This window comes from Triturus cristatus, chromosome 1_2 (assembly GCF_964204655.1).
Source record: "Triturus cristatus chromosome 1_2, aTriCri1.1, whole genome shotgun sequence".
Taxonomy (NCBI): domain Eukaryota; kingdom Metazoa; phylum Chordata; class Amphibia; order Caudata; family Salamandridae; genus Triturus; species Triturus cristatus.
The window spans coordinates 127,108,695-127,123,799 of NC_140580.1; the positions used below are offsets into that span (position 1 = coordinate 127,108,695).

The 15,105-nt window shown below is 44.4% G+C and overlaps 1 protein-coding gene across 1 annotated transcript in view; it reads left to right on the plus strand.

Annotated features, from left to right (window-relative positions):
* The first annotated feature begins 3,170 nt into the window (after positions 1-3,170).
* Positions 3,171-15,105, plus strand: part of LOC146866941 (importin-9-like) — a 196,108-nt gene continuing 184,173 nt past the window's right edge. Inside the window, exon 1 of the mRNA XM_085614697.1 lies at positions 3,171-3,371. Coding sequence (XP_085470823.1) covers positions 3,239-3,371 — 133 coding nt within the window. The 5' untranslated portion in view covers positions 3,171-3,238. The remainder of the gene's footprint in view (positions 3,372-15,105) is intronic.

Below are 15,105 nucleotides of genomic sequence, written 5' to 3' on the forward strand. Positions count from 1 at the left end.
AGCATTTGTTTATTTTTAATCGCATCACATGCTGGCTTGACTGGGCTCAATGCCAATGTTATAGGCTCTTTTTCAAATTACTGGCAGGTTCTACACAAGCACAGATCTGTTTGGAGTTAATCTAGTTCGTCATAACTATGCATGATATGCCAGCTTTTTATCTATGTGCTCCAAGCTTGCAATAGCTGAGCGGGGATCTCTAAATTAAATTTGTATGAGACATTACTCAGAATCCGAACTCTAACATCTATATGTTTATCCAGGTTGTCACAGACCATCTGGTTGCTAGAGACCTCTTGAAGACTGCTCTGCCCCCAAAAAGTCTCTCAAAATTACTGATGAAGCTAGCAAGGCTCTTGTTAGCCCATGAGGACCTATGTTCCAACAATACCAAGAAGCACGCTGACCCAAATATTGTTATATATATCACCCAGTGACCCGTCCTGTGTACTTATCACTTCCTATAAACTTTACAGTAAAGCCTTAACTAATGCACTTGAGATTTGGCTTAATATCACCCAAATCATATAAGTGCAGTCGCTTAACTGCCACCTCAAACTATTGTGTAGAGGCTGTTTGTAGGAAAGTGCCCCTTTTTGCATGGTTACCCCCCACCTGTGGCCTGACATCTGATGCAACCTGACTTGATGTGCCCTGAGTCCTTGCCAATCAGGTTCCCAAGGCCTGTGTTCTTTCCTGAGACTGTACCTTTATACCCACAATTGTCACATCTCTGGCCACAGATAAACCCCTTGTAAAAGGTACCATGGATACCAAGGGCACTGTGAACAGGCAAGGCCTCTATGGGCTGCAGCAACTATTGTGCTACCCTTAGCACCCATACCCTGCCATTGCAAGCTGCGTGCTTTGGTGCAGAGAAAAGTGAAGAGTTGACTCAGCACACATCCATGTGTGCCATGCCTGCAACCCATTACCTGTGGCCTTAGGTAAGTCACCCCTCTAGCAGGGTGCACTAGCCCTTGGTGAGGGTACAGTGGCATGAGCCCTGTACCTATACAGTGTATAAGTCCATTCTTAGACAAGGAAAGTGTAGGAAAGCCATAAATAGTATATGGGCTGTGAGTTGGTCATTATGAATTCCCTGATCCATAATGGCTTTACTAAAATCTGGAAAGTTTGGTAGCAAACGTTAGCACATTAAATCCACACTGATACACTGATACTAGTGTGGAATTTAATATAAAATGTACTTGGAGGGCATCTTAGAGATGCCACTGAACAATGACCAGCCCTGGTGTGGTTCCTGAATGGCTACCTGCCATTTGCCACCACCAGACAGGTTTCTGGATCCCTGGGTAGAGAGCCTCTGCTCTCTGGGTCCAGAAACAAAGCCCATCCTGGGCAGAGGAGTCATGCCTCCTCTCCCACGATGGCCAGGGTCCACGAAGGGGAAGCTTTAAAGGCCTTCTGCCTTTGTAAGCTGTCCTTGCGTTTTGCTGCCCCCAGCAACTGGCCCCATCAGTTCTGCCCCCCACTTTGGGTGTGAGAATCAGTGGGAAAATCAAGCTAGGAGGAGAGGTGTCCCCACCTTTGCTAACCCCACCCCTCAGGTGGGGGAGAAGAGAGAAGCACACATCTCAGTCTCCTCCATCTTGAAGATGAGGGGACCCAGCCAACTAGGCAGAGGGTCATGCCCCACTCCCATTGGTGGGGGCTGGCGGTACTGCACTAGGCATCCTGCCCAAACCAGATCATACCTTTATTTGTATGTGTTAGGACACATCGGGTGGGCACAACAGGGAGTATTCCACTCCTCATCGGGCTGTTGCTCAGTTTCTCCACAGACTCGTACGAGTCCGTCTGCCTCGCTAATCCTGCCACTGCAGGCAGCGTGTGACAGCGCAGTTGGGGGCAGGCCTATGGCAGCAGCTGCGGTGTGGTGTTGAAAATAACCAGTCTCCTTTCTCGCCTTCTTTTGGTAGCGAAAGGGTTCACTCTCATCGTGGAGGTGAGGGGCTTACTTCCCCTGACAGGCTATGGTGCAGCATCTATGGAGCCATACACCCTCCTTCTTCAGGGCAGTTTAGGCGGCACAGAAGGTGGGGTCAGACCCCTCGTCGCCATTGTAAAGTTGTGGGCTCAAGACCCACATACTTAGTAAAGGAAGACACAGACACACGTTATTGAGGGTACTAAATTGTCCTCGAGCACGTGCACTCGTCTCTTTTATTTACAGGGTCACCTGACAGGTGACGGCTGTGTTGGATGGGTGTATGTTCAGCCTCGAGGGAGCAGCTGGTAACCTAGTGCCTGTTGAGACACTAGAAAGTGTCCAGCAGGACACTACAATTGCTGACATTCTGGACGAGAATATTATACGTTTACTTGGTGTGGTTAGAATGTATTTGCATGAAACACAATTTATTTTTTGAAGATGGAAAAAAAAAAACTTTTATTTGGCCCTCCACCCCGTTTACCGTTATTCAGGCCTTTGCAGTAGGGCACGTTTCTCCCTTTGATCAAAGTTGAAAGTTTGGCAGCAAATGTATAGCAACTTGTACGTTGTCAAGCCAGAAGTAATTACCAATATTTTATTTGTCAAAAAGTTGCAAGCATTTCTTGGCATTAAGCATTTTAAATGTTGCAAATTAAATAATAGTTTTGATAATATTGAAAATAATTAGAGTATTGTAAATTTCTGAAATAGGAGGTTAGTGTTTGAATATTTTATGAAATCACGCATTAAACCACACATTCGAAAAGCGCCCCTTCAGAAATAGATGTGTCAGCCCCACTCCCAAAGACACTCGAAGAGCAATCTAGATGACCTGGTCACAGGGCGTACCCCTTCCAAAAATTGTCGTAAACAGATTGGTCACAGAGGAACTGGAATTTGTCTTTCCAAAGCTGCAATGTCAAGGGAAACAATACATTATTGGAAAAAAGCTCTTACATTTCGTATTATTTTCTAATTACAAGCTATTCTCTTGGTAAGATTTTATTTTTTCAAATTGTGTAAAATATTTGCCCATTACTTTAAGCGTCTGTTTCGTTTCTTTCAAGGCTGTGGTACACATACACAGTAATGCAAGGTTTCACTGAAAACCGCGTTGCGTTTTCCTGCCGCCTAGTTCTCTTCAATGACTGCACTCGGAATCAGCTCCTCTTCAAGATGGCTGCCGCTCTGCCTCTAGGAGAGGTCCGGGATGGGGCTGCTGGCTCTTTGGAGGGCTCGGCAGCTCCTCCTTTCTGGCAGGCAAGCTTTGCACCGGGCGGCATGGGGCTTGGCTCTCCCCTGCAGCAGGGCCTGAAGGAGGCTTTGCTAGAAACCCGGAGTGGCATCCTGTCCGCTACCCACGAGGTGAGCGCGGCAGCGGAGGAGCAACTGAAGGTTCTGGAGGTGACCGAGGGTGAGTGCTGGGGTACCATAGGGCATGGGCGGCACATGTGATGAGTGCACAAGTCTGTCAAACCTGTCATAGTTGCGTTAACCGTCTTTTATAGCTGTATTGTAGGTCTGACATGTATTACTTTCCCTAGAACTGCACTTTACTATCTTAATATGTGGGTAAAAAACGAGAGGTTACCCACTAAAGGAGGATTGCTTGAAAGCAATGGTATGTTTGAAGTAGGTTGACCACATGCAATGGGAGCAAATTCTGGACAGTGGGTGTTAAAATTCTGGACAGAGGGTCAAAATTCAGGACAAAGTTTAAGACAAACTGTCAATTTTATAGACATATGTCTAACACGAGTACAATTCAAAATAGGTTTATGGTATTGGTCTGTATAATACATTAACAGTATGCAACTGGACAAATTTGAAGATTCGAAACTAACACACATGCACACTTGTTAAAATTTGACCACTGGTATAAGGAGCATTTTTGGGGGGATTCTCCTTCTTTAACATGAATGTTGGTACCAGACACAGCACTCTCTTTTGATTAACATAGACTCCTAGACAGTGCGTAATTATATGAAGTGGTCGTTAACCTTTTGACGTCTGTGGACCCCCCCCCACTTAATCATTACTGGAACTCGGGGACCCCCACTGAATCTTTATTGAATTTTGGGGACCCTCACTGAGTTATTACTGGTAGCTGGGGACCTCTGCCTAAGCATTTTTTTGATTACTTGACCTGGAAAATAATACACAGAAAATACAGAAACAAACGTTCATCAAATATACACCAACTATTATAATTAAAAGTAAATCCATTTTTATGCTATTGGGAAGGTTGGAGCTTTTCTAAATGCAAGTTGAGGATGCTCATCATCCATACTATAGTCTGTTTGATGCACTTGCACCGCTCTCACAATTGAATCTGAGGCCACTAGCTTAATTTATAGCCTCCAATTTCAAACTCCTTCACACATTTAAAGAATGTTTTAAAATGTTCAATTTTGTGTGTTAGAGATATATCTATCTATCTATATCTGTTTATTATATTTAATTTTCAAAGCAGTTGCAGACCCACGTCTCCCGACCACAGTTTAATAAACACTGCTCTAGGGTGGAAGTAAAATGTGAATAACAGACCAATGACTGACAGGTGCTGACTGAAAGGCTTGTTGAAGCATTATATACATCCTATATAGCATGCTTCCCCTTTCCTCAGATCGATCTTGGCAGCAACAGTATAATAAGGAGCTTACGGTCTTGCCACACTGCATTGATGGACGTGTATTAAAAGTGATAGATTTTAAACATGAACTTAGAAACATTCCTGTTCCCATACAATAACAAAAACGGCACTAATTAATTAGTCAGTTATGGATATCCTATGAGTAGACTAGCATCTCACAGGTGGAGCAACATGATAGTCTGTTATATCAAACACAATGTTTTTGGGCAGCAAATTTTCTGAATTTACATATTGTAATTGTTTTTAAATCGTGCTTAATACCCATTTCAAGGTTTTGCAGTGATTTTTTCTGGGAAGCACGCTGCTTCGGAACCCAAGGTTAGTGGTTAATTAGGTATTTTTGGGTAGGAGCAGTCTGACTTTCAGAGGAAAGAGAGGTTGTGTTTTTGAAAATGAGTTGTGGGCAATTTGCTGAAATACAATAGTAGAGATTAAGGCACACATCTATGTGACAGAAGCTTGTGCTCAGAGAGAAGAGGCATGTAGAGAATGAGAGGGCCATTTTAAAGAAAAATGGAGAGGGAAAATAGGGAAGTTTTAATTAAAAGTCAGTTTTTCATGTTGGATTTTGGGGATGCAGCCAGATGTTTGTGAGGTGGCATGCAGTTTGAGGATGCAAGACTGTAGCAAGAAACATTATCTGCAGGTGCACATTGTGTAATGCTAGGTATTTCTATAAATATGTCAGGTAAACAGCCTTTCTGTTACTAGGCTAATGCTACTTCACCACTCCAGCCAGGTCAGGTGATCGGCTCAAGGTTTGGATGCGAAAAGTAATGTCTGGACACACATGGTACAAAATATCAAGAGCCTTAGGTTGCACTAAAAGGAAGCAATAACCTTGAGTTCATAGCACTGCAGACCTGGAAAAATCCACTCACCCTTTCGCTGTGGCAAGTCAGATTTTATCTGATAGAGCTATATTTAGGACTTACTCGCCCGTTCTGGCGAGTTGACAAAGAACGTGTTCTGTTCATTCAGAAAGTAAAGGAGTTATAAAGATGCCTTTAAATCTTGATCGTGTCACATTTGCTCTGTGTTCAGAGACAGAGGTCCGATGTCAGTTTACAATTACTTTTTGTTCTTTGACTACAGAGTTCCAGGATTTTGTAAACTGAACTGTCTGACCTACTGTACGAAATCTGAAAGGAAAGTATGTAGGGTATCAGGTTTTTCCTAAAACACATTTAAATAGCTAATAAATCAACTGTACAAACATTTCAAAATATATTTCAGTAGTTGTGAAAGCCCATTTTTGCACTTCTGTGCGATGATGAGAAATATATTTTAATAGGATGAAAATAAATCGGAGCACATTAATTGATGATGTGCAAATGATAAATGTTTTCTGAAAACCAATTTTCACAGATTATTGTTAATACATTATATAGTTTTATCAGTAAAGCTGCAAGGTAGTGGGAAGGTTTTTGACAATTTCTTCGTCATTTCCGGTCTGTAAATGACTGTGCGCTACCACATCATGCTTGGGTACTATATTTATAAAAATGAGTGTTTAAACATGAACTGAGAAACATTCCTGCCTCTGCACTGATAGCAATGCTTTTAGTAAATTGAGAGGCAAGTCGGGGATCATGTGTACCCTATATGTGGGCTAGATTCTTATTGCACATGGAGCAAACATTTAGTCTACTTAACCCAAAAAAAGAGTTTTGTTTTGTAAAGAAGAAAGGCTGAACTCTCATATTTAAAGGTGCACTCATATGAGAATGAAGAAAAAGGCAACTCTTTAAAATAAAATATTTGTCAATGATCACACAATTTGAGACCAGTTTACTGGTCAAGTTCATTACAGTTAGGTTGAGTAGTTTATTCAAGTTACTTGACCTGCAGGTCTAGTAACATTTTTTGATTTTTCGAGGCCTGCACTGTGAGAAAATACATGGGCAAGGAATGTACACATTGGAAAATAGGATTCTGCGAATGCTGGAGCCGATGTCTTCTGTTGTTCATCCTCAAGTTTTTCTCACTGTATACATAGCAGAGCAGGATCTATTTGAATGCCTCTGGTTTGAATTATCACAGAATGGAGGACAATGGGGGATAAATATAGCCAATTTTTATGTGGTCATTGAAGGTCAGCAGTAAGAATTATATCCTTGGTTTTGCTATCAGTATATTTTGTGATACAGTGTCAGAAGTGTAACTGGCATTGTGTTTAAGAACAAAATGTATTCAAAGAAAGAAGGTACAATTCCAAGGAAGTAGTTACTTTCAATCTTAGCTGTCTTAAAATATACAACAAGTTCATTTATTTTCCTGTCACTATTTGAGCTACAACGTTTAACTTTATCAGCCTGACTTAGTGAAAAAATATAGGCCTTTGCAAACTGTGAGGGCTAAGGTGCACAGGAGATCATCGGTCAACATTCAAGATGAGCTAGACCTATTCACTAAATGTATGATAATAGAAGGAAGGTGTAGGAAGCTGGGTTTCTGTTGCAGTAACCCCCCCCCCCCCTTTTTTGCCAGACGACTGATGCACTTTGACTTGATGTGCCCTGGGACCCTGCCAATCAGGTTTTCAGGGCCTGTGTTCTTTTCCAAAACTGTACGCGGTACCCCCAATTGACACCTCTCCGGCCACATGTCTGTCTCTTGTAGAAGATACCATGGGTAAAAAGGGCACTGTGGCCAGGGAAGGTCTCTAAGGGCTGCAGCACTTATTGTGTCACCCTTCGACGCCCTGTACCTTTACACAAACACACACTGCCATTGCAGGCTGCGTGTTTTGGTGCAGAACAAAGTGTAGAGTCGACATGGCACACATACCTGTGTGCCGTGCTTTCAACACACTGCCCTGGCATAGGTCAGCCACCGCTCTAGCTGGGTGCACTATACCAGTGGTGAGGGTACAGGTGCATGAGCCTGTACCACTACAGTGTCTAAACCAATTCTTAGACATTGTAAGTGCAGTAATGCCATTAAGGGTATATGGTGCTGACTGTTTGTCATTACAAACTCCACAGCACCATAATGGCTTTACTGAAAACTGAGATGTTTCGTTTCAAACGTCTCAGGACATTAAACCCACAATGATGCCAGTGTGGGATTTAATGAAGAGTGCACTCAGAGGGCATCTTAGAGATGCTCCCTGAAAAACGACCATCCTCCGGTGGGTTCCCTGACTGGTACACACCAGCCTGCCTCCACGAGATATGTTTCGGGACTTTCTTGGGCAGGGGTTGTCACACCTCCGCCAGGCCAGGAAGGGCCATCTGTGACAGGGGAGCTTCAAGGGCCTTGCCACCTTTGTAATGCGACCCCCCCCCCCAGCCTCTCCTGCTAGCAGGAGCTGGCCCTCTTCCTGTCTCCCCTCCTTTTCGGCGGGAAGACAGGCGGAAAAATCAGCACAACCCAGGAGGTGTGCCCACCTCTGCAAACCCCTCCCCTCAGGTGGGGGAGGCTAGGTGAAGCTCTGCAGTATCCACAGATTCTGCGCCAAAGTCGCCTTGTCTTTCAGCCAGTGACCTGACTGAGTGCCTACAACAAAGACCGGATCTCCTGTGAACAGCAGCTCTGTTCAAAAGAAACTCCCAAGATGGACTCTGAGCCTGCTGAGGACAACAAAACCCGACGCCTGGAACCACCACTGTACGTGTTGCTTACAGCCCCAGTTCAAGTGTCCCACCCGTCCCTGTGAGGTCCCCAGCACTCCAGAGTCCGAGTCCACTGTGAGTTGACTCTTCCAGGACTCACCAACTTCACCTGCAGCCTCTGCACGGAGACCCCCCCCCAACTGCGAGTGGCCCTGTAAGGTGAAATCCGACCTCAAAAGACACCTAGCATTCAGCAACCCTGCTCCCTGGAGAAGAGAACCCGAGGTGCACCTACGTCCCCGAGCCCTCCAACTTACCTGCCCAGCCGTTGGTTTCTCCTGGAAGTCTTCCTGGACCGAGCCTGCAGCAAAAATCCAAAACCGGCAACTCCCATTGAAAACAGGGCACCCAGTGCCAAAAGAGCACCCTGTACCCAGCTGCCCCTGTGCTGCTGCGGGTGCACTTTGTGTGCTAACTCTGATCCCCCCCCTATGCCCTGAGCCTAACACCAGAACTTTGCTCCCACAACCTTGTGGCCTGCTCATGAGCTGCCACCAACCGGTGGCACCCTATCCTCCATTGGATCACATTGGGCCTCAGCACTCTGCACCCGGCCTCCCTAGTGCTGCTGAGGTTGGTTTGAGAGTGCATCCTTGACCCTGGGGGAACCCTGGTCTAACCCCAGAAATCCAACTCCCACAACCAAGTACTTACCTGTTAACGATAACCACGTCTTCTCCATAGGAATACATTGACTGTTTTTCCTTGCAAATTGTTCTAAATGGTGTGTAGTTGGTTTTGTATGAGAACTTGAAAACTGGCAATAACCAAAAACGGCTTAACTTACCTTTTCTCTAGGAAATATCCCAGTGTGATATCTAGCCATTTCACACTGAGTATAAAAAGTAATTCATAAAGTAATCTGAAAAGTAATCCAATCATCAATTTCCACTGTATCGAAAAGATTTACAAACCTGTAACAAAGGCATTTTCATTCAGCTTGCTTGTATTGTTCAACCTACCTTGAAAAGTACCATTTACACTTACCTGTACCAGGCTTGCTTGGCTCTAAAAAATTAAATTAACTACATAATATTTTTGAAAGAAACAAATTGGTCTGAGTTCAGTCTTTGAGTTGTGACATCATTTGCTGCCTGAGTGTGTACAACAAATGCTTAACACTACCCTCTGATAAAGCCTTACTGCTTGCCCGCACTACCACAAATAGAGAGTGAGGTGCCATCTACTTTTACCTCTGCCTACCTTTGGGGTTCCACTGGACTCTGTGCACACTATACCTCATTTTGGTATAGTATATACAGATCTGAGAAGAGATCTAACAAAATGAAAGGAGAAGGGGAGAAATGAAAACTCCTAAAAAAGGTTGTGCCTAAAGCCGAGGACCAGAACCAAACAGGTAGCAGGCAGGGCGACCGATCTTAAATAAGACCGCCCATTCTGGCAAACTGGTCCTGTGAGATTCAGTCAACCTCCCCGATTTGGATGGAGCCTGGCAGTTGACATACATCCACTCTTAATCATATCACGTGGAGCAGCTACTCTGCCCTCACCATACTGATAGGATAGGGACACCCCATCACGAGTAATTACACTCACATAGGGGAGTTACTTTTTTGCCCTGAAGAAAGTCCTGGACCATTTTTTGGCCCCTTTTAGGACTGAAACATGTCGGCACTAGGGTCCTAGGACCATAACACTCCTACAAGACCCATTTTATTTATTTTAATTACCCAGACAGACCCAAGAATAAAGGGATACTGGGGATCTGCCTGCGGTATTTTATCTAGATAACTCCCTCTGCCGTAAACATATTAAAAGCACTCCCAACACTGTGGTCGAGCCCACCCGGACTTCTAGGGGTCTGGGTGACCCGATGATGAAGCATGACACCACTAGGGTGTGTGAGGGTAACTTAAAGAAATACTTATTTTCCCCACGACCACGGTTGTATTAGGCACAACCTTTTTTAGGAGTTTTCATTTCTCCCCTTCTCCTTTCATTTTGTTAGATCTCTTCTCAGATCTGTTAGAGTATTTTTTGTGCATATAGTTTGTATGGGAGGATATACTCTACACAATCCTGCCTCTCTTACCCCATAAGTCATTGGGATTTCCCAATGCCTTGTTGTGTTATAGATAGTATATACAGAGCCAAATTCCTACAGAAGGCATCTTTGAAGTGGTTCTCGGGAGAGAATCCACCATAATAAGATGTTTGGTATAAATGTGCAATACACTTACTCTCTTAGGCTAAGCACTAGAGCTAGTAACAAATCAAATATTAATCCCCAAACCAAAAGAACACATTTAGCAGTTTCAGAAAGATAAGTTGCACCTCATTTGAGCAGCGTATGAGAGTGAACAACCTAATTGGCATCTTTCAGTCATCTAAACCCCCAAGCATTTCCTAATATTAAGGTAACTTTAATTCAATAACCCAATGCAAACCTCCGTTTAACTTTTTGTGACATACATGATGTGCTGATGAGACCCACAACAGTCAAGGGTGTCTAATATAAAAATGCAGTTTAAGTCTCCTAAGCACGTTTTTTTTCCCCCCAGGAAATGCAACATTAGATTATAAATGTATCCCGGATGCACTGTGTAGAACAGTAGGACATCAATTTAGCAAACACAGAAATCCACATTGCCAGATAAAAATATGAACTCCGTATGAACTCAGCCTTTGCTCTTTAATAGTGCATAAAACAAAAGCACTTTGGAAATCTTCTGTATTTTTTTTTTTGGCATGTTGTCTTGAAAAATGCAGTAAGAGTACTTTGAGGAATCCCGCCACTCTTCCCCACACACTAACAGCCTAAGTTAGGAAATAAACATTTAATGGACAGTTGTTAAAAGAAATGCTTGCACTAAGTACAGTTTACGTATTACTATAATCTGTACTTTGGAAGTAGTATTTTATCTTGAACCTAATTTGTGGCAGCCTATGTTATATTGTTTCTAAATGCAAGTTTAAAATAATGAGTCTCACATTCAAAGTGATTTCTGTCTCCGGTAGGGTGACCGCCTCTCCTTTATTTACATGGACAATCCTTAATTTCGGACTGCTGTTCGTAATGGCTTCTTCAGCCGATGCAGTTTTTCCATAATTGTTGTGCAGGGTGACAGCCTATACTGTGACTGAGTTCAACATCCTGCATTGGACTTTTAATCTGCAGCATCTTAACAGTCAGAATTAACCTCTTTTTTTACCAGAATGTCTAAAATAAAGGGTAAATGCTGTCCATTAAAACATCAGTGATGGACATTGGAGTGAATTTACGGGCAGTCCTTTTAAATTGCAGACTGGTGGTCCCCTAGTTTGAATTACTATTATTATTTCTTATTTGAGCGCAGTACAGACCCCAAATTGGCATCTTGATGTTGAGACGAAACCCTCTTGACATTGGCTAGAAAGCATGTCCATAAAATAGACCACAATTCTTGCGGTCTTCTGACAATGAGGTCTTGGGAGATCAATATAACGGAGTAAGGAGCTTTCCAAACGTGTGCATACTTCACTCTGGTGCCAGAGGGGCTGCCGTTTATTGTGGCTGTGTGTTCTATTAGCTGCAACTGTTTGTCCTGATTGCAGAGCTGTTCCAGCCATTACCCGGTTCTCTAGTTATTGCATTTTGAATTCACATTTGCATTGTAATCGTAAATACCAATTTCTACTGTTTGTGCTTTTCGTCATTGTACCACTGTTGCTGTAACATAAAATATTTTGAAAAAACAAGAGGCATTTGGCAAAACAGGAACAGTTTGTTTAATTAAACAGAGTTGCCGGGAGAACAGTTGCAAGCACAGGGTCTGAGGGCTGTCTCAATTTATAATTGGTTTGTGTCCTCCTTTTATACAGTTCATTGTAGGTAATAAAGAATTTCCGGTGATCCGTGTATGGTGAGGAACGTATGTTGCTGCCTTTGGAGTCGTAAATTAGTTGTCTAATGGAACTTATAGGTGGGCCTCGACCTTGCATTGACACAATGTGGCCAGTGAGTAACATGTCCAGATGTCTGGCAATGGGAGCGCGTGATCACTGCATATGCTGTGTCCTTATTGACTATATGTTTCTAACTCATGTGGCATCTAACTTTATGGTGTTTTGGGAGCGCGCATACCTCTCCGGCCATTTGTGCTTTGTTTGGACAACACTCCCTGACCATTGTAGTGTTGCTGCGCCTATCTGTGGGATTGATCTAAGGTTTTCTGTTCATGTGTTTGTCTGCTGGCTACCAGCCACCCCACCTGTGACCGATTGATCAGTGACTTTGGGCCTAGGTCTAAGTGTTATCCTGACTACTTATTTATGAATCGGGGTTGATGTGGAGTTCACAACAAACTAATTCGATAATAAAGACGCATATAACACAAGGGGGTATAGTGTAATGAAAGGGATACCAGTAACCTAATCCTTTTGTACTGAGTGACTTTTTTTTTTAGAGACAGGGAAATTTCACCCGCAATCCTGTGCTATGCTTCATTATAGGTGACCCTGTAGAAAATTTGCCGTTTCTGCAAGGTTTCCCATGATTTCTTTGCCCTTTGAACACCTAATATTTTTGCTGGCTGTAGGACTAGGTGGTGTTTACCCATGCTAACCATTAAATGCATGTTCCCCCTTTCAATGTAACGAAAGCGGCATATTTAACTTACCTGTATATCCATGGTATATGGTACAGAGGATATGCAGGGCCTGTAAGTTAAATATCAGTAGTGCACTGCAGCATCCATTGTGTCATCCACTGCAGTGACAGCGCAAACATGGCTGCAGGCCTGCCATTTCTATCCTGGCTGTTGCAGGTTTAAATTGTAAATTTGAATTGTCAAAAGAGCCCCATTGACAGGTCAAAACCTTACTTTAAAATATCGATGTCACCCTAAGGCCTGTAAGGCAGGGTACATGGTAGGCCATGTAGGAATTTAATATTAAAGTTGTTCTTGCAGTGAAAACTCCTGATAAGATATTTTCACTGTCAGTTGGGAAACACAATAAAACAACTATTTTTGATAGTTGCTAAAAATACAATTCAGTGGTGAAGTTGAATTTTCGATAAATATTAAGGAAACAGTACTTTAAAAAAGTAACCTTTTCCCTGCCTAAAGCATCTAGAGGCCCATTTGCTCTTGCTCTCCCACTTCTGCCAGCCTATTAGCATATGAAGAGGTCCCAGAGAAGAGAACCAAGGCCTGGGTGTGGAGGTGGTGGTGTTCTCGTGACTGGATGCACAGAAAAGTCAGTTTCCTTGATTCAAACATTCGGCATACTTTGTCCAACAGCATTAGAAAACATGAGTTGCATATTTTTATTTTTTTTATAAATCTTTTTATTAACTTTGCTCAGACCATCGAACAATACAGGACATTTAGCACGATACATGCAGTGAATTACCCATCCTCTGAACAATGACCGACCTTCAAGGACACAGATGAGACAAATAACAATAGCTGTTAGGGTCCCAGTCCTCCCCCCGGCTGCCTGTATTTCCGCCATGGCCCCATATCTTACGCCATTTTTTGGTGCAACCTCTGCTTTTGTAGATAGTTTCTTCGGCCCTTTGGCACCAGTCCATATCCCGTACCCATTGGTCCCATTTGGGCGGGGTCCGCGAGTCCCAGTCCCTTGCGATATTCCTCTTCGCCACCCCCGCCGCTAGGGCCAGCCAAATCTCCTTGTGTCTAGTCCAGTCCGAGTCGCTCCTAATCATTAATAGCAGCCATTGGGGCTCCAGTGGGACCACTGAGCCCACCACTGCCGTCATTATGTCAACTACCTTGGTCCAAAACGGGATTATCTGGGGGCACTCCCATAGGATGTGATAGAAGGTGCCCTCCCCCCCACATCCCCGTACACAAAGGGCCGATCTGCTCCTCCCCCAAGCGTACAGATGGGTGCGGGGGTAATATACTCGGTGCAGGATCTTAAGCTGTACTAACCGGAACCTACACCGGATTGCAATCTCCCTTGGGCTCTGCAGGGCGTCCTGCCAGTCTTCGTTCTCCAGTTCCCCTATGTCCCCCACCCATCTCTCCCGCAATGTGACCAGGGGGTCCGTCATGTTATTGATGAGTTTGCGGTATATTGTGGAAGTGAGTTTTCCTGCTATTGGGACCAGGAGTAGCCTATCCTCCAGAGGGGAGTACTCTGGGATGGACGTGCCGCACCTTATGTGCGTCCGCAGGGCGTGGGTGAGGCGTAGGTAGTGGTAGTGTTGGGAGTCCTGTAGGTCATACTCTTTTTCAAGGTAGGAAAAAGACCGCGGAGCGTCTCCCTTCCAGACGTCCCCCAGGTATTAGATTCCTATGAGCTTCCAGCCCCGAAACCCTGTCAATCTAGTCACGTCCGACAGCAGGTCCCCGTGCCATAAAGGGGTTCGTCCCGTCAGGGAGTCCGACCACCCCAAGTATTCATTGGCCTCCCTCCAACATTGAATCACCACTCTGGTATGTGACGGCCAATACCTACCCTGTTTACGGGCATACAACAGGGGCTCGCAATTACCGTGCGGCATTACCCATCGGTCCACTCTGTAGGCCGGTTCCGACCGATCCGCGTAGACCCAGCCATTTACCACCTGTAACTGGGAGGCCCAGTAATAGAGCCTGACGTCCGGAAGGGCCAGCCCCCCATCAAAGACCCCCCTCGTCAGCTTGGGCAACGATATTCTGGGACTGCCACCATCCCAGAGCAGGACACGTAGTTCCTGCGCTATCTTCTTGAACACCCCCGCTGGTATCGGGTATGGCGTGTTCTGCAGGATGTAAAGCAGGCGCGGCAATGCGAGCATTTTAAACAGCGCCGCCCGACCCATCAGGGAGAGAGGCAGCGACCTCCAGTGGTACACGTCAGTTTTAAGACACGATAGTTGGGGTTCCAGGTTCCTGGCGAAGAACTCTGCCCTGTCCCGTGTAATG